This window comes from Antedon mediterranea, chromosome 3, assembly GCF_964355755.1.
Source record: "Antedon mediterranea chromosome 3, ecAntMedi1.1, whole genome shotgun sequence".
Taxonomy (NCBI): Eukaryota; Metazoa; Echinodermata; class Crinoidea; order Comatulida; family Antedonidae; genus Antedon; species Antedon mediterranea.
In genome coordinates this window covers 11,670,624-11,691,400 of record NC_092672.1, presented here as the reverse complement: position 1 = coordinate 11,691,400, position 20,777 = coordinate 11,670,624, and the positions used below count along the sequence as shown (strand labels likewise).

General features: G+C 33.8%; 1 protein-coding gene across 2 annotated transcripts; it reads left to right on the top strand.

Moving 5' to 3' along the window:
• Positions 1-416: 416 nt before the first annotated feature.
• Positions 417-14,375, top strand: LOC140043576 (uncharacterized). 2 transcript variants are annotated; one of them, XM_072088098.1, is made up of 8 exons: positions 417-538; positions 3,652-3,841; positions 4,115-4,231; positions 4,486-5,101; positions 5,542-5,727; positions 10,279-10,382; positions 11,436-11,495; positions 12,570-12,646. In XM_072088098.1, exons 1-7 carry the CDS (start codon positions 453-455, stop codon positions 11,490-11,492), a joined length of 1,356 nt encoding a protein of 451 aa, XP_071944199.1. In that variant the 5' UTR covers positions 417-452; the 3' UTR covers positions 11,493-11,495; positions 12,570-12,646. The 2 variants fall into 2 exon arrangements, with proteins under 2 accessions (XP_071944199.1, XP_071944198.1); XM_072088097.1 differs by lacking the exon at positions 11,436-11,495 and having other exon boundaries at positions 12,570-14,375.
• The last annotated feature ends 6,402 nt before the right edge of the window (positions 14,376-20,777 follow it).

Sequence of the window (20,777 nt, the reverse complement as noted above, 5' to 3'; positions counted from 1 at the left end):
GTACATTTTAAATAAAAATGGCGGCCAATTTTAAAAAGTGATCAGAAGGGTTTAATTAGGATATCTGGCTATGTTGACAGCCTCTAACATTCCACTCCCCCTAACATCTTTTCAGATGTTTGTCCTAGACTAATTGGGCAATGGCATTCCCCGCGAAAAACCTTAAGAAATGATTTTTTTAAAGTTTCAGACGCTGACGGCGCGCAATACTATACTTTACAGAGCCATTCTTTGACACAAAAATGGCTTCTAATCTTCAATGTCGTAACTCTTTAATATGGCTCTGTACTATAAGTGTGGTGGCGCCCTCCCGAACTGAATTTTATGCAGCTGCTTGTTTTTGCACGTGCTCGCTGAACTGAATCGCTGCTGAAATATTGAATGTATGGCGCGAGAGAGAGAGTTTTGACGTGTGTACAAAAACAACGTAGGCCTACGTCGAGCGATTCAAAATGTCAACAACATTGTTCTTGTATGCATATGAATTGCAAAGAGTAGGATCAGAATCAACTTGTCCAAATGTCAAAGATGTTTTTAGGTAGGCGGCCTGATATGAAAATCACAGCACGTGCCTAGGCTAGGCCTACTAGTAGGCGGTCTAGGCCTAACTAGCCTACTCTACGGTTAGCCTAGTAGTACTAGTAGTAGGAAGCCCATCAACCATATATTATAATGCTCGATTTGAATGATCAAATAGCCTAGCCTAGCTAGGCCTATACTAATGCCTATCTAGGCCCAAGGCTAATAGCTATACTAACTAGAAAGCCACTCTGAGAGGAGTGCATACCTCCGCCTACTTTAAAATTCTCCTACAATAACATAAGATTCCTCCGGTAAAAAAAATATAAATAGGGTCCTCTAGCCTAGGGATATTTGTGTGTGTCTTGATGCTGTTTTTTGTGATTTTTAGGCTAATTTCACTACAAGTACAAGCATGTGTATGCGAGTTTGGTGTAAATGGTTTATGTAACAAGCCTTTCAATTATTAACAATATCAATAGCTTCACAGTTGACTAACAATAGAACAGCAACGCGAAAGTCAAACGAGTGAATTTGAAAAGAAATAGGTTTTTTAAACTACTCGCATCAACAAACGTGCACATAAATCAAATTATGTTTTTAAATTACAAATCACAAATTATAACTCCTGCCTCTTGTACAAAAATGAAGTTTTTTGGAAGTAGTTTTCGAGAAAATGCAATTTCAGTTTATAGTTATTCATTTTAATCAAACAATTATTTACCTAAAAATGTAATTTAAAGCAAAAAATACTTCTGTCGGACAATGGTTTTTGGGTTATAATTAAACGTTTCTTTTCTCTTTTTATACGTGAATAAATATTATTTTTTTGTTACAGAAGTGAATAACTTTTGTATTTGAAGTAAAATACAACAATTTATACTTTGATATGTCATTTGTCAAAAACGTCAGCCTCTAGACGTATAACTGCTGCTTGCTTATAGCTTCTGAAGGAATAGTCCTCATGTATGTAGCTGGCTAAAGCAGCAGCGTGAAAAACATGACGCAAGAAGAAAATACTGTATGAAATCATAGTCACTGGCTCAGAGTCAGAGAGCTGCATGGAAAGCACAAAAGCATGTGAGCTTTTGCATTGTATTGGGATGATTGATTGAAATTAAAGATATGCTAATATTAGTTACATTTCCCTGCATTAATTTTTGTCATCGAAGATGTGTATCCCGCATTGAAACTTCACAAGATACTTTTAGTTCATTCTTTTGAACCTTGCTAATTAAGACCCTGCTTGGCTATAATGTGGAAACTTCTCAAACAGTACACACCCACTAAGTTCATGTGATCTGCAAACTATGTCTAGGAGGAAGATGACCATCATTGCTTCTGTCTCGAATAACTGTCACCCTCTGTCAATAATGCTATTCCATCACCAATGAAAAATAACCAGGAGCAAGAATATACTGCAATCACTCCATACAATACAGTATAGTTAATTATTACTGTTCACTTTTTAGATGCGATGCTATTCCTATTTTAATGTGGATACAGTATGACTGAGGGTCAGTCACAGTGCATATTGGCTGCAATGGAATTGCCCAACTGGCGGACAAAATTACTGATTGACCTACCTGTAGATCGATTCCGAAGATTTATGGCCTACAGTAACCCTATAGTAGTAGTCCTATTTCGAAGTAATGAATCTATATATAAATTTACGTAAGGGCAAAATTCGGTAAATCGCGCTTTACTTCTAGAATTTTTACTCGATGGTATATACATTTGGTTCGTACTTTCGGTACTGATTTTAACCACCTGGTGTAACCCTGTTTACTAATTAAATTAAGTTAGATAATTAGTTATTGACGATTAAAACAAATTTAGGTTCAACGATTTGCCCCAAATAGGGGTGTTTAACGATCGTGGTATACACTGTCTAATGAATGTCCATCTTGAAAAATACCCGCATACAATAATACGAGGATGATTCGCATTTTCCTATCTCCTCCTACGATAATTGTTTTTAATAGCTGAAAACGGGTTGAACAGCTCGAGTACAGTATCATAATGTTGAAGACAGGCCGATTTTCTTAAAAAAATACTATTTTGATAGATTTAATATACGTTTATGCAAATGTTTGATTTGAAATGAATGGAACATTCCAATCTCTGTTCCACAACAAGTGTCTATTCCCTCAGGCGTCGTAAAGGCAAGTACTGTATACTCATAACAGAAATTCGATCCATTTTTTTTTCAATCTGTGCTGCAGAGGTTGGATATAGATTTTTTTTAACGGATAATTGCCGTATATTATGTACAAATCTTTATTATTGCAGTTAAACCACCCTCGTGACATCATCACCCTTCCCTCACTGGCATGAGTAGCGTTGTAAAGCCAGTAGAGGATAGGCCTACGGTGCACATGCCCTAAACGCATGGTGGGTAGGGTTAGTATTAGGAACCAACTTAAGTATGAATTGGCTCTAAGAAACAATTGAAAACCATTAGGCCTACTAATTAAGTTGAGTTAGATAATTTAATATTTATTGACGATTAAATCGAATTTATGATTTGCCACGAATAGGGGTGGTTTTCACAAATTGTTTTACATTATATAAACATATTATACACGTCGTAGTGATGTATCGTTATCATGTACTGTACTATTTCAATCGACTAGGACGGTGATAGTTTCAACAAAGTATTACATTGCAATGTTTTACACTGTGTTTAGTGGTATATTATTTGTAAAACATGAAAAAAATTAATATTTCGTTACTAATACTACATGTATAAAGAATATATTTAAAAATTGTTCCTCTTTGCACCCATCCTCTTTCCCATCCCTCAACCCTAATGTTACATACAAAACACAAATTAAGTTTGTTTAAATTTGACTTAAACAATTGGTCTCATTTTGTGACAAGTTTCTCTTTCGGAAGTAATTCCCAGGGTGCTAATTTTAGTTCAGTACATAAATCACAGTGTCTATTTATTCGTTCCCGTAAACGACATGTATATATTGTCTTGTGGTACGTACATTTGAAATCGCCAGTTTTTTAACGCTGAAATTATTATGTATTCGAGAACCATCTGTGGGCACGACCTAGATGGTACGCGAGCGTACCATCTAGTAATAATAATAATAAAATATAATTGATTTTATTGTATTTTAGGCTGCATAAACACAAAACTGTATTTGGACGAAATTCTGAGAAGGTTGATTTCTATTTAAATTCTGGGGTTTATAAGCAACTTATATCCCGTCAGCATGCTGAATTACTCATTTACCAAGACGATGACTGCCAACCTGTGTTTGTACTTTGTGACAAAAGTGTGAATGGAACCTATGTTAATGATGTGAAGGTAAGTAGTCGTCAGTGCTGTGTATTAAGAAGTTCTTATGATCTATAAGTAATAAAGAGTAGAGTTTTTTGTATAATATACAGTACAAAATCATGCTAACTGCACACATCCATACACATCATCCATGGGGTATTGTACTCCGGATGGATCTTGAATACATCCAATATGGCAGCCAATATACATAAACATAGGCTCCATTAAATTTTTGACCTGATCACATTTTACTTCTGGCAGAGGTCACAAATCTCTCTGTTTTCTCATTTTACTTCATAGGTTTCTAAAATGGTGCGTGTTAAAGAATTGGACACAATCACATTTGGACATGTGCAAGGTGTTTCCATTAAGGCAGGAATTTTTGCTAAACAAGATAAATCTGAGTTTCGTTTTAGGGTACGCACCAACATTGTCCTATTTACTAAACTAATTACTATATAAATTAATGGGTTTGTGTTACATACAGGTATCTACAGTAACACCTGTTATTATCTTTTTAAAGCATTAAAATCTGGAACAAAACTTCGATTTTGACAAATCATGAAGACTTTTTAAAAATTAAATATTTACTCAATAATCACTAATATTTATATTTTTTACATAAACTGTATATTAAATAATTATGCTTTATAATTTTATTTCTTTTTCAGCTGGAAAAAGTGTTAGTCACTAGTAGTGAAAGTCCTTTACAAATTGTAGAATTACCAACATTTTCAACATCACCACTTTACTTTAATGGAGCTAAAACATCTGTTAACAGAGCAAAAACCTGTGAAGTAATGACAAGTTCACAATACTTACAACACACATTAATGTCTAAGACTGACGAAAGGAAAGAGAGGAGACGAGAGGAAAGTAATGAAGAAAACTCTAAGAAAACAATTTCAAACAATAAAACATCAGCACTCTTAAGACTTTTTAAAGAAATACCTTCACCACATGTATGCAAATTAGATGTAGATAATTTTAATAACAGGAATAGTAAAAATCAAATGCATGGTACAGCCTCTCAACTTGTTGACAATGAGGTATTAGAAGTTGCGTCCACTGCCATCCAAAGAGCTATTATTGTAATGGATTCTGATGATAGTGAATCATTCTCAATTGATGTTGGTGATTACTGCCACCTGATGGATAACAAAGCAGGCAAACATAATGTATCTGGTGTGGAGGATGAGAGTAAAGAAACAGCTGATGTCACCATTAAATATCCAATACAAAACACATCTCTGAACATATTTGAATTCAATGAGGAAAATTCACAAGGTAAGTTTAAAACAATAGTAGGTCGATTGAATAAAATAAGTTTTTAAAACTATTTTTGAAAACTTTTGGATTACATTTTAATTTTATGAGAAATTTATTACAATTACATTTTGAGAGTAAGAAAAAGAGGCCCAAGACCATGAAGATTAAAACACAGGATCTTACACTATGTAGAAATCCTATTAGACTGCTGTTTTTATGATTTGTTAAAATCTAATTGGATATTGGCTTTTTAACACCATCTACAAGGTACAGTGGAACTGCACTATTTCTCAATGTTATGCACACGCAACAGAGATCAAATGGATATTCCACCAACTTGAGACTTGTATTGATTGATTGGTGGATCTCTAAAGAGAGGTACTTTTGATTGACAATGACAGGCAGCAGAGAAACCCCAAACTGCCCAGTATACACATTAAATTTAATTTTCTTTTTAGCTGTAAAGACATTGGGAAAGCAAACACACAGACTTGAATCATTAAGATCTTTGGAAAACTTGAATGGAAACACAACCAAAACTCATCCACTGCAGAAAATGCCACCAGTCCTAAACGAAGCAAACAGACGAAAATCAAATGCATCGACAAAAAATCAACACTCTGCGTCGAAGAAGACAAGATCTGGTGAGTACTAAGTTTAACCTTCTGTAGGCCAACACCTACTGGTACTTTTATCAATAATACTGCAGGAAACCCACTGTCACCTGATGGACGTGCAGCTCCCTAATAGCCTGGGTGCAGTACAAATTTTGCGGGAAAAAAGTATAGGAAAAATTTTTTTTTTTTTTTCTAATAGAGTATACCATATAGAATGTCAGAAAAAAATCCCCATCCCAGTGTCTTGGGGAAAATTGTTTATGGCACTTTTAAATGTTGCTCTATATAACACACTCAAATGCCTATTAATACACACAAATACCTATATATAGGGGATAGGGAAAATCAATTAGTGGTTTTTGTTACTTGCAGTTGTGTTTTAATGAGGTAAAGGTAAAGGTATTCATATTTGTCCTCAAGCTTAACTGGAAACTGAGGAAATTCGGATTAGCCCCTCCACGGACCCACGGCAGCCAGCAGTGCAGCGCCTACCAGATCAGCACACCGGGAGACGATCCCCTACTCTTTTCGAATAGTGTACCAAGTTCTTTAACGTGCACTGTTAAGTACACGCAACACACAAGTAGACGGTCTCCCATCCAGAACGCAACCAGGCCCAACGTTGCTTAACTTCGGTGATCTGACGAGAACCGGTGTTTCAACGCAGTATGGCCGTATATAGGGGATAGGGAAAACCAATTCACGTTTTTTTTAACTTGGAGTTGTGTTATGATGATTAAAATTAGCTGAGGCTTACTTTAATAACTACTTCTCATAGTAGTTGATAAATCGAGTCGATAACAATTACATCATCATGCCAGAATCCAATATGGCATCCAATTTGGTGGGAAAAATAGGGGATTGCTAAACCCCCGCAAACCCCTGCAAACCTCCAAAAAAACATAGCAAACCCCACCGAACCAACACAAAAGTGATTGAATCATGTAGTATACAACCCACTGGGTGTATCCATGTAAAAATAAAATTTCTACTGTTAAATACTTATTTTTGGGGTAAAACATCATTTTTTGGTAAAAAATGATTTATAATTTTTTACCAAAAAATGATGTTTTATCCCCAAAATAAGTAGTTAAAGGGGGATGCTGGGTTTAAAATTGCTTTTAAATATCGTTTATTATTAAATAAAAAATATTATAACAATATAGACATATCAGAATGAAGAAGTAATAACGAGCAATTAAAAAAAATAAATTTCATATACATTTTAGGGTAAATTCATGGAAAGTCTGTTTTTCAGCAGCTTAGGGAAGCTCATTAATATTCATGAGATATTCACAAAATCACGTCATCAGTGGATTCCAAAATCGCGACGTCATGTACGTTGTGTTTGTCAACTAATTTACATCTCTCTTCTCCCCTATCAAACAACGACCACCCGTGAAAAGACATTTGTTGTAGATTTTCTAAGCTAGGCCTATAAGTGTAGCATACAGTAGCAGCATATATTTATTTGACATTTAATGAAATACAAAATTTAGTACAGATTACTGAGTCATAAATTATATACTATTTTTATACCTCGAATAGTACAGATCGTATTATGGGCTTCACGTACTAGGCTAGGCCTAGCCTAAATCAATTTTTTTTAATGGGTGAGAGCCATTCTGATGAGATTACATGCCACGATGGGGCCCATCATGGGCCTAGCTAGCCTACTACTAAACGATTGGCCCATAAATAACAAAACTCAGTGGATTCCAAACAATCTAAACCTAAAACATTCTACAAAATCGGCTGTAAATATTGAGGCAAAACAAGGTCCGATCGCCGTCCGCAAGTATGGTGTCCCGATCGTCTAAGTAGGCCTAATAAAATAGGCCTAGTTTACTCTCCAAAAAAGCGGATACTGCATCAAGCAATTAGACCAGGTAGTAGGAAGGAGACCTAGCCGATCCGGCCCAGTTAGAAATTGAGCTAGCTAGTGTAGTAGACCCTATGCGAATTGATACTACCAGGCCTTTTACTATATAGGCTACACTTGTTAAAATTAGCAATACTTATGTTTACAAATATTCCAACTCTCTCATTCGAGCTATATTATCTATACCATTCCGGTAGGTCGAGTCGACCTTCAATCAAATACTGTACATCGTCAAAGAATATATATCACAAGAATGAGTATTCCGCGATTTTTGCATGAGAAATTTGTAACAGAAAGCTCCAGTGAGTGATGCCCGCCCTCATAAGGGCGGATGTATACATACTAAATAGAACTTGATTTAATAGATATTATACATGTCACATTAAATAGAATTATGATAATAGTTTTTGCAATTGTAAACTATTTTATAATACATATTTATTAACAAACTAGTGTACATTCACTTTTACAGACAATTATTTACTAATATGCTAAGTTAGTTCACAAAAAAGGCCTAACACAGCAACACCAAAAATCAACGAATCGTTACTCAGCACGGCCTATTCTTTATCATTGCCGTGTACTACTCTACGCCCGGTAAATTAAGTATTGTTTTTATGATATAAATTAGTATAAAATACATGTTATTAATAGGACAAAATGTTAAATGTCATTAACATTTATTTGTTTTACCAGAAACAAGTTAAATATAGGAATATTATTAAACTGTCCTTCGTGAAAACGCGTAAACACCAATACGCCCGGTCACGCTATCGTAGCGCCCGGTTGATAAAGCAAACTGTTTATACGGCAGTTTTTACTAAATAAATTGCATAAAACGAACAATCAAATATCCAAATAGTATTTGACATGATGTTGGCATGTAGTTGATAACATTTTTTATCATGAAAATACTACCGGTGGTCTAGCCTTTGATTATTGAAACCGTCACAAAAAGTTGTATACATCCCAGATACATACGCCTTAGCTGCACTTGTAATCTGGCCTCATTTCACAGCCTTCGTTCTGCTTCACTGGGCGCTTATATAAATTGAAACTTTTAGTTTTACTGTTCAAGAGACTAACAAATATATTTTAAATTTTTTACTATTCATTTTAAACCCGGAACCCCCCTTTAACAGTAGAAATTTAATATTTTTTTTACATGGACATACCCAGTGGGTCGTACACTCCATGATTCAATCACTTTTATGTTGGTTCGGTGGGGTTTGTTATGTTTTATTGAAGGTTTGCAGGGGTTTAGCAATACCCTGTTTTTCCCGCCAAATTGTACGCCATATCTTATCGACTTTATTCATCAACTACTATGAGAAGTAGTTATTAAAGTAAGCCTCTACTAATTTTAATCATTAAAACACAACTGCAAGTAACAAAAACCGCTAATTGATTTTCCCTATCCCCTATATGTATTTGTGTGTGTTAATAGGAATTTGTGTGTGTTATATAGGCCAAATTTTAAAAGTGCCATAAAAAAATTTCCCGAAGACCCTGGGATGGGGATTTTTTTTCTGACATTCTATATGGTATACTCTATCAGAAAAACAAAAAAAATGTTCCTATACTTTTTTCCCGCAAATGTGTATATTTATTATTAATTGTTCTGCACCCAGGCTATAAATAAAGTGGCTGTGTGTCACACTGCCAGTGGCTGTGTGTGTACTGTAAACCAGGATAAACCCCCAAAGATTTACTATGTTCTTTAAAGAGTCAGATGTGAACACTGGACCTACTGTTTATAGTCCTTATCAGAGAATACTTGTTATACAACCAGAACCATGGCGCCAGTGAGGCTCAAACTTTTATGGCATGTATTTATACGGTTACGGTTCGGTCTGAACTGCTTGGCCACTCATTCTCATTCGCTTATTGTTAAACTTTATAGTTCAGTTTTGTCCACTTAACATAGGCCTACAAATTTTTTGAAACCTTGAAAAAATTGTGAGTGAGTGAGTGGCCGAGCGGTTAAGACAGTGGAACCGTAATTATGTAGCCATAACATCGGCAGGGGTTCGAGGCTCACTCAATCCATGGTTCTGGTGGTAGAACGAGTCTTCTCGGATAAGGACTATAAACCGTAGGTCCAGTGTACACAACTTGCTCGTGTGCACTTTAAAGAACCTAGTACATCTTTCGAGACGAGTAGGGGGTTACCCCGGTGTTTTAGTACATCACAGCCACTGATCACCAACTGGGCCCTCTGGGAGATCAGTCTCTGACTGAAGAGGTCACCCAGTATAAAGATAAAACAAACAAACAAAGTTACCACCTTAATTGGGCTTTTTGAGTTTAATAATACTTAATTGGCCCTGCACTTTCAGTGGCGCACTTTTGAAGATGTGTCCAAAGAAAGAAAACCAAAAAGAGAAAAATACAACAATGAGAAGACATTCCTATTAAGAAAACAAAAGGGACTGTAAATAAAGTAGATGATAATTCGACCGGGATGGTTGTTTTTGCTTAAACATTAAATTTACAACCAGAAATTAAAGCTAGATATCAAATTGTGTCAGATCCAAAACGAAGATACTATAGATTACTACTACTACTTATTATACACCACCAGTAATTTTATAAAAAAAAGATATTTGTTTCATTGTAAATGATTATACTATATGTTACATAAATCGAAGTGAATAATTATCAAATACTGAAATATTTTTCTTCCAACTATTTAGGTACGTATCGTAACTACTCTTCCAAATCCAAATCAGAGGTATTTGTGCCTGAGAAATGTGCAAGTATTGATTGTTGTATACCTGTGGACAACACAATTTCATGGGTAAGATAATAAAGAGTGTGGGGAGAGAGACAACGCTGTCCAATTTCAGGCTAATTAGAAGTTGTTTATTGTTTCCCAATTTTATCTTTATCATTATGAGTTCCTACAATCATGCTGATTTATATCACGGAACTAGTCGGTGTGGTGACAGCTGGTTTTGGGTTTAGTTTTGATTTTTTTTGGGGTTTAGTTTTTTTACTCATGTTTTTTTAAGTCACATCTTTTGACAGCATGAGTCTCTCCTCCTGTCAACCAATAAACTAAATTCAATTTCTTTCAGTTTTATGATCCTCTTACATGTGTATTTCACATGATTTACATTGACTCTCAAAGGACGGGAGTTATGTTATGCTTCACCCCATTTGTTCAAATAATTGTATTTGCCCTAGACCCAAGATGCACCTTTGTTTCCGGTTTAAGTCGTCACACTGGCTTACTAGAAGTTAGAACCACATCAGCCTCTATCTAGTTGACTTCTAGATCAACCACCATTACGACAACACAGTTCTTTGTGGGATTCGTCAACACTATTTTTGTTCATTCTAATTGTTACTACTCATAAAATATTTTAATATGCACTAGATATTTTGTTGCTTTGTAAAATAGTAACGTTCTATCCGAGTGTCATATAGCATTTAAAGTCATCTGTATATGTGTCACAGTTCATTGTATGAAGTAAAGTTTCATTTTGTCTCATACAGCAAGTTCTATGACATTTTTGCTGGTACAATTTTTAGTTGTGTTGCTTTTGAAAATGTGAACCCAAAAGTCAAAAGTTGGTATATGACATCTAGATTGCTTTTTGGAAAATTTTGTGATAGCGCAATAATTTATTTCTTTTGTAAGAAGTAAAGTAATCTCCACTGTGTTTCATGTGATCAGCTGCGTAAATCTTTTTCTTATATCGCGTGCCATAATAAAGAGTGCTGATACCCCATCATGAATAATAATTGATTGAAAACGTTAACTACTGTACACTATATACTCAATAAAGGTTAAAGTTCTCAAGTACATATAATTTTAGTTGTAAGCGTTTTGTTCATTTTTATAAAGGCAAATGCTAGTGCAAGAAAATCAAATCAACCCACAGCAGCTCTTTGCACTTTATGAAAGGTGTGTGTATAAAATAATATTGTTTTTAACAATAGCTTTTGCACTTTTTTCACCAATATTTATTTAATTAGCAAATAATAATAATTATATTCAATAAACATATACACATGGTAGAAATACATATAATTTTAGTGGTAAGTATTTTGTTCATAATTGATTGGTAAATTTGTATGTAGCCAATTTATTTAACCTATAACTCTTTGCACTTTATGAAAAGAGTTGTGTGTATAAAATAATATTTCTTTTAAAACGATAGCTTTTGCACTGTTTTCCGAGTTCATTTATTTAGTTAGCAAATAATAATTATATTTGTCAATAAATGTATACATTTGTACAAATTATAGTATGGTAAGGGTTTGTTCATAATTGAATAGCAAATTTTTATGTAAGCCAACCTAATCAACCTACAGCTTTTGGCACTTTATGAAAGGAGGGAAGTGTGTGTATAAAATTATATTGGTTTTAAAACAATAGTTTTTGCACTGTTTGTACCAATTTATTTATCTTGCTCAGCCAATAAATAATAGTAAAATGTTTGTGCTGGTTTACAGCAAGAAAAACATTTAGTTTTACCCTGTAACTTGCCTGTATTTTGGGTAGTGTTTGCCTGTGTTCATATCATAATCAGTGGATTAAAAAATTCTAGTCTATAAAATTCTCTGTCTATACTATGAAACTTTGTGACAAAAAAAAGTGTTATGTGTCCATATATGGACATGATGATGGCATATCACTACCATATTTGTGCATATTACTGCCATATTTGAGTACATCACAAATTGTTAGTGCCAAACTAAGCTTAAGTACAAATATTCACCTTTAGTGTGCTACTTTAGTGCTAATTAGGTGTTAATTCCAGCTCTATGACATAGAAATGACAATCACATACGTACATATTAAATCCACTCCATTGGGTAAAAAACTGGTAATACATACTTTGTTTGCGTATAGCGTCATGTAATTAGTTTTGTGAACAGGCTTGTGACACCTTTGAGAAGGATAGTAATTCATTATTGAGAATTCAATTCATAATACAGTAGTAGTATAATAACATTAATAATTTTATGCCTTTAGGTCCAATGTGATGATTGTGACGACTGGTATCATGTGACTTGTATGGACTGTGATTATAAGGTTGTTAGAGAACCAACAGCCTTTTTTCACTGTGGCTGTACATAACAAATATGGAGTTTAAGGTTGACAGAGAACCAACGGCCTTCTTTCACTGTGGCTGTACATAAACATATGGAGTTCAAGGTTGACAGGGAACCAACATCTTCTTTCACTGTGGCTGTACATAAAAACTATTGAGTGAAAGGTTTCAGAGAAATTGCAATAGCTTCCTAATTGTTTTATCTCATTTTAATCAGGATAATTGATTATTAATTTTAATATTTTTATATTAATCACTGTGTTTACAATAAAACCTTTTAAAAAGAAGCCCATCTAAAAAATAAGCCCTTCCTGTGGTTTGCAAAAAGTAATCTCAAAAAGATGGCCATCTCGAAATCAAGTCCAAGATTGTATGGGCCTCTTTTTCAAGATAGGCTGTATTTGAATGTCAAAGAAATAGAAATATTGTATGACTGTTGTCTCAACAATCAAACTCTATAATTAATTGATTATATCCTGTAAGCCTTTCTTCTTTTTTGCTTCCTTGGCAAATATTTAAATTTGGCAGGGAAATATGTAAAACAATCATATTATTTTAGAGTGTTACCAAATTTACAGCATTCAGTTGGAAAAGAAAAGAAGTAAAAAGGGCTATTTACAGTATGGCCATTATTCCTTTGTAGAAAAGTGTGTCATCTAAATAGGAGTGTCCCAAATTTTATTATAAATTGGAAATATGTGTTTTTAATTATTTGTAAATATTTACTGAATCAGAATAAACCAAACAAATATTTGTTTAAAGTAGTAAAAAACATTTATCAATCTCATCATCAATTATATACAACTTTAATTATGTATTATCAAATGTACAGTAGTTTCTGTAAGTTATAACCAAAGAACTTTTAACGCAAGAATCTCCTGTTCGTCCGAAGCGCGTAACAATTTCGAAAGGCATTGTGGGATAGAATAGAGCTATGGGTGGCGCCATTGTGAGCCATGGAGTAGGGCGCCCGCATCAAATTAGAAAGTCAAAATCATAGAGGAGATCTGCTAATGCTCTAGGGGGATAGAGTAATTGACTGAGGAGTAGGGCGCCCGCATCAAATTAGAAAGTCAAAATCATAGAGGGGATCTGCTAATACTCAAGGGGGTAGAGTAATTGACTTCCTAGTTTGGAGGGGGCGCTGCTTCATGCTGTGAAATGGCGTCGCCCAGTTTGACCTTTTAACCCTGTACTTCCGATACTGTGTTTTGAATGCAAATTGAAGAACAGGAGATTCTTGTGTTATAAGTTCTTTGGTTATAACCTTCTAGTTTGCACTTGAAATTGTAAATTTTCAAATTTTAATTGCATTACATTACTCTCTTTTTTTAAAGAACTTTCGGATCTTATAATAAAAAAAATATATACAAATAAATAAACATTCAATAAAATGACAATGACAACTTCTTTTATAGTAAATAAAGTAGATAAATAAACGAAAAAATTAACATTTATAATTACGAAATAGATTTAAACAACAAATAACTAACCAATCATTTTATTTAATTAAAAAATGAAATTTCATGCAAGGCAGTAAAAACACAGTATCCAATTAAAGGATTTTTAGAGTTTCTAACCCTGCTTTAATACTTGTAACATTTTAATTATTATATTTTAAAATGTTAAGTAATTCATATTTATGAATGAATTTGTAACATTTTCATACGATTTAACCATGGATAACTTGTGTTTAGTTGGTGCTCTTTTAGAATACATGTGTAACATTTGTGCTACTAACTATTTGTTATATATTTTAAAATAAATTCCACAAATGTGGTTGAAAAGGTTTATTTTAATTATTTATTTGAGTCGTTTCACCCTTTAAACATGTATGAACAACATGAAACAGATCATCGACAATCATGTTTATTTGTTTGTATTTCTGAAGAATGTATCATTACCTTGAAGCTTTGAGACGAAAATGAGCAATTCGCACATACAATTTTTCTAAATCTTTGTTATCTCCTTTTGTATTACGTATTCATGTGTGTTCACTCATATTATTTGAAGAAATGTAAACCTTTAAATATTACATATTTCAAATTAATTCGTTACCTTTACCTATTATATTTATTTTTCGTGGCATATTCAGACATTTTCTATATTCATTGTTGGAAATCAATCGGCCAAACAAACCACTTCCATATCTACATGTATTTCCACAAATTCATACAAGCATAATACAATTGGTGAAAGTGTATTCTTTCTTTCCTCCTTTGCATGGATAAAAACTCATAAAGAGTTTATAATTCTTCCAAATTTTCTTCGTAGGCCTATATGCTGCTACACATTATTGTAGGACGGTAACGATCGACGATAACAAAAAAAGTATTGCATTTAGCATCCATAAAACAAGAAATTAGAAAATGTTCATTCTAGAACTATGGTAACCATTTATTCTGTCTTGTATTTATGTAAGAAAGATTCATTTTTATCTACTTATCGTCGATATGTATCGTCCTATAATAAATGGGCCTTATTCCTACATTCAGGAGATCATATTCACGCTATTCATCATCAGAAGTTCAGGAAAATGTCAGTCGAACGATAAAATAAAGTACGGTAGGCCTAACTCGTCAATAAGTATGTGGTCTTCATAAGGATGATGGGGATCTAAAGTATCGAACAGAAAGGAAAACATTTTCCTTTTTATTTCGACAAAATAGGATATAGGCCTACTGTACATTAGGATGTCTGTTATTAGATATTTTGAAGCACATGTAGGTTTAATCAATTAGGATCTTGCTGATTTGGGCGAATTTAGTTTCCAATTTTGGCAAGCTGTTTTACAAAGTTTGCTCTTTGTTGGGCAGTTGGTGGTCAACTTCAAAACTGTTGACAACTCTGTAGAAGTCATGTTGTGTGTGTACCTTCTTGCTATTACAGTAGTTTGATGAGGTTTGTGAACTCGAATAACATACTTGTGTATCCTCCGGATAGATAACTATCATAGTTTATAAATTAATCACAAACTTTCCTAATTATGGCAAACCTAGAATTTGCGAACACAATTTTGGTAATATAAAGTTTGTAAAGTATAACTAGGCTTTTGAAGGAAGACATTTTGATCCGTATATGATATCTAAGCATGTGTGTATTTCATACTGCATCATAAAAGGGACAATATTTCAAACTCAGACAGCAATTTTGTTTTGAAAGTGTGATTCTGAATAAACTGTGGCCTTCTCTACTATCATGCTTCCAGAATTATAATTACTTGGCCTTGTTTCACAACTTTCTTAAGATGTACCCGAAACCAATATAATTTAATTACTTTGTAAACTTATTAAAAGCAAACTCTTCCCTGGTATCATAAATTCTTATTATCGTAAAGTTCAAATCTAAATGTAACTTTAGACGTCTATGTAGATTTTGACATGACGAATTACATAATAAAATTCATAATTAGATAAATTACATAAGCCTACTGTACTTGTAAGCTATGTTGCCTCTCTTATTTATATAGGACAAATTAAAGGATACAAATTAATTGTATTAATTATAACATCTACATTAATACTGTGTCATCTCGTTTTGGTGAACAACAAAAAACTAAATAAAAAAATGCTGTATTCCGAGTCTTAAATTATTAGCAGTTTTAAATCGAATTTTCTAACACATTGCCTCATAACATAAAATCGCTTCCGCAACAATGTAAAAAAAACATCCTCTGTAAAATTATTGCATTAAATAAATATTGCCATATTACAGTACTTTGCATTAGGAACTTAACTATCATCCAAGGAGCCTTTTTTGTATTACATGCTATAACATTAGCAATTAATGTATCCGTGTTTAATGATGACCCTACACTTTTTTAAAAACAATTTACCTCGATAGACCTATCAATAATAAAATAAATAATAAATAATTATTTCATCAAAGAAAAACACTGTCGTAATAGTATTAATATTGAACATTATGGCTAACATAAGTGGTAACGGTGGTAAATGTATAGAATCTACATCTACTACGGTACACAAAACGCGGAGCGGCGGACGGGAGGTTTCCGCTCACGATAGATACATTATTAATTCTATTTGCTACGCGGTTTTTCGCTTACCGTCATCGCTCGTCTGTAAATTGGCCTTTAATTAGAGTAATTGAAAATTATTTAGCGAGAAAGTTTCCTAATTGAAGTAAAATGTTTATTAAATTGATGTGCTGTTTCAATCAAAATGCTGTTATCTGTTATATAAGTTGTGAATAGTTCTGTAGTCCTACCCTACCTTATAATTTTTGTGAATTTCGTCTTAAGTCTCTATTTAAGTTTATTGATCTTTTGATATAATATAATATATAATAATTATTATATATGTGTTTTTCTAGTAGTACATAGTTTCTATCTTGCGTTCATTTTATATTCAAGACTTGTTATGCATTCGGGGTTAATTTCAGTTCATTAATGGAATTGTTTCATATTTAAGTTCATATAATGATCTTAACTTCATTAGCTTTGGATGTAGGGGCCTACATTTATTTTTTGAGATTTAAATAATTAATACAACATTGTAGCTAGTTTAAAGGCTAATCACACCAGCAGTCTATATACACTATATGAAGCCCAGAATTATATTGAAGACAAATTGTACCAGCCTGTAGCATAGAAAACAATGCAACATTTTATAGATGTCTGTGTCCTTTCTTTATTGGATTGTTAATGTTATTTTCACTAGGCCCACATGTCAACTTCATGAAGCCTATTGATACAATTTATTGTAGGCCATATAAATAAATGAAAGTTTAGAATGTTTGAATGTTATGTTACGGTACCACCCGATTCGATTCAGCAGCTGTCATCATATAATATCTAACTGACTATCGACAGTCAGTTAGACATAAACTCTAGCTGAGTTGTATGATAATTGTATTTAATGCTTATTTTTGTGCATGACGGCAGTCAGTAAAGCTATGAGTACACTATCAAACTAATTTGACAAAAACAGTGTGATATACCCAAATATGACAGCGACATTCCCAAATATGGTAGTGATATGACACCATCATGTCTATATATGGGCACATCACATTTGTTTGTCAATTTTGTTTGATAGTGTAGACAGAGTTTTAGATTATCTGATGACAGAATCGGGCGCTATACATACTACATATTTCATTAGAGAACCAAAACTGTAAAAATAAAAATATGTGTTGCTACAGAGACTCATGGTTGATATGGTAAAGAATATAATGGCTTATATTTGTTATCCATGTGTCGGTTTTATCGAGATATCCTTTGAGTTTGTCACAGTCAACAGTGACGGATATTTAAAGTTAAACGCAAAGGGTAATTTGCATAGAACTAGTCAGGTGTATTACCGTATAAAAGAATTGCGGAGGAATGTAGTAATTACACCTCACATCAACCTTGTAGAGAAGGGAGGTGTCGCACCTCAGCAATAATACAGATTGACCATTGTAAGTAAGATACTCATTTATTGTAAGATTATATACTTGTAATAACGATGATGTATAGGTTACAATGTAATTCTGTGCTAACGTAGATAACTGTAACAATTAAACGTTAACGTTTGTTTGTAGTGCTGCCCGTTGGGCTGAAGTTGGTACCAATACGTAACTGTCCGACCACCATTTGTAGTAAACCGTAAACCAAGCCGAGTATACACATGATTGTTTATGTATGATTGGAATGTAATTGGTAGTGAACAAGTCCACGAAGAAGTGACCGGCGGACAAAGAAATAAAGACATTCAGTTGATAATATTATATATCTGTATATATACTTTTAATTGCGTTCTTCAGTAGCCATATAGTTAACTTCAATCGGGGCGTGACAGAGTTAGAAATTACTTTCAAAATGTCAAATTATTTTGTTATTTATAGAGTAACTTCATGCAAAATACAACTGGCATGCATTTTTTGTTCTCGGATGTAATTATGCCAAATGTAGGTCGAAAATGAGTTCATCGGAAATACATGGAGTGTGTTAATTGTTTCTTTGTTTTGTTGATGATTTGTTAGGTCTATGGCATGTTCATGATTTACTTTATGTTTAATCAAGTTATAATACACTTTTCTTGTATAAGATCATATATATTCCGATTTTATTAAACTTTTTATATAATTATGTTTTTGAGATCATATTAATTTATTTGAATAAATTAAAAATCATTTTTTGATGTTAGGTCCTATATGTTTATATTTTGAAGCGATTATGGTTTTGGTTACCAAGGAAGAGTGAGATTAATCTGCCCTGAGTTTCGTTAAAGTTATACTAATTATTTCTAAAAATGTTCCAATATTCATTATGCATACGGTAATACATGGTGGTGTAAGCATGTCATAATGTATAAATATGTTTCACACCCTTACAATCCAGGGGCGTCGCTAAACCACCTGAAAATCCTATGTTTTTATATCTATTTTTAGCATACGTAATTTCCAGTATCCATATTATGAAATAAATGTAGGCCTAGTACGATACAATATGATGTGTACTGCATTCACATTTTTTTTAATCGGAGAACGTTCAGAATGATGTGTCATCATAATCTGTATTATTACATAATTTTGTGCTGGTTGGAATCTTATTGAAAAAGATGATTAGTGTTATATCTATTTTCACGTGTAATAGTCTCCGTGCGCAGTGGCGTATTAATTTTTTTTAATAAGGGGAAGGCAAGTGGTGTGCGCCTACATTATTGTAAAATGAAGTGTTAAACCTAACTTATATTATATTAGGCTTACATTTTGTGTTTTAAATAAAGGTGTACCTTATCTATATACGGAGACGTAGCATGACGGCCCTGACCCAGTGGTGGCGCCAGCGGGGGGCTGTGGGGGCTCTAGTCCCCCCTCGTCGGGGAGCCTAGCCCTAGCCCCCTGGCCCCCAGCCTAGTGATGCTCGCTTCGCTCGCATAGCCCCCTCGTCGGGGAATGTAGCCCCCGCGTCGGGAAGATCCTGGCGCCACCACTGCCCTGACCTAATCATTGATATTAGAGTGTGGGGAGAAAGAAGACCTTGCTAAACTCAACTGCGCTCGGCCATTCATATAAAGTCACTGAAGCATGTTACTGAAGCATGTTATCGGTAACGGAATAATAATACAATTCTTCCATAATAATCCTGATCCTGATAATCCTAGGCCTAATTTCTTTCAACAAGTTTATGATTTTTTTTTTGCTTAGCCATGATCATCTGGATTAAATTATAATTGCAGTATAATCTGTATTTTAAGAGACGATAGATAATCAATATTGAGCTTTCAACAAATTGATAAAGCTTGGTTCCCCCAAGAACGCAACGCAAAGACGTAGCACATGACCCAACGCGTTGACCAATTACATGCACCATTTCAAATAATCCAGCACTTATGATTGGTCAAATGACTTGTGTTGGCTTACGTTCTCATGTGCTTCACACTTTAATACTGTATCATGGTATTATTAAGGTTGAATAATGGAATGTGTCTTTGACTCTATTCGGTAAATTGTATATGCACAATGGCCTACACAGGAAGATTTCTAAAACTTTGGGACGCAGTTTTTTGAGGTTTTTTTTCTTGTAATAAACAAAAATAGGGTTATCATCGTCGATGGAAAGAGAAAAACTATAATCCACTCTGATGCAACTGTGTGCTGACTAATACCGTATTATATCTTATAGTGCGAGGTTGACAACGCGGTACATTTGAAACTCATGCCATTTTATTTTGTAAAAGTGAATTTCAACATTGTACAGTTATAGAGATGAGACATTCATAAACTGTATTCAACACAGCAGGTCGTCAATATGAATTGTGTAAATAAATAAAACCCACCATAAAAGAAGAAAATGATTTGTTGCTGGTCTGTCTAAACACGAATCAGAATAATACAAGGAAGAAATAAGGAGTCGCTTGACATTATATCAACAACACACATTGAAGCAGTATAAGAATCTAACTTAATTCTTTGTGACTAATTAGGGACGTGTGTGAGCATCCACTTTGATAGCTTAAACAAACGATTAAGGATAGCCTAATTTGAGACAACAATTTCAACGATAGGTAGGCCTAATACTGTGCTTTAGGCCGAACTAGAAATATCTGAATTAAAATAACGTGTTGTGGACTCATTTCAGCCGCTATCCCTTTATTAAAATACCGAATACTGATAATAGGCCT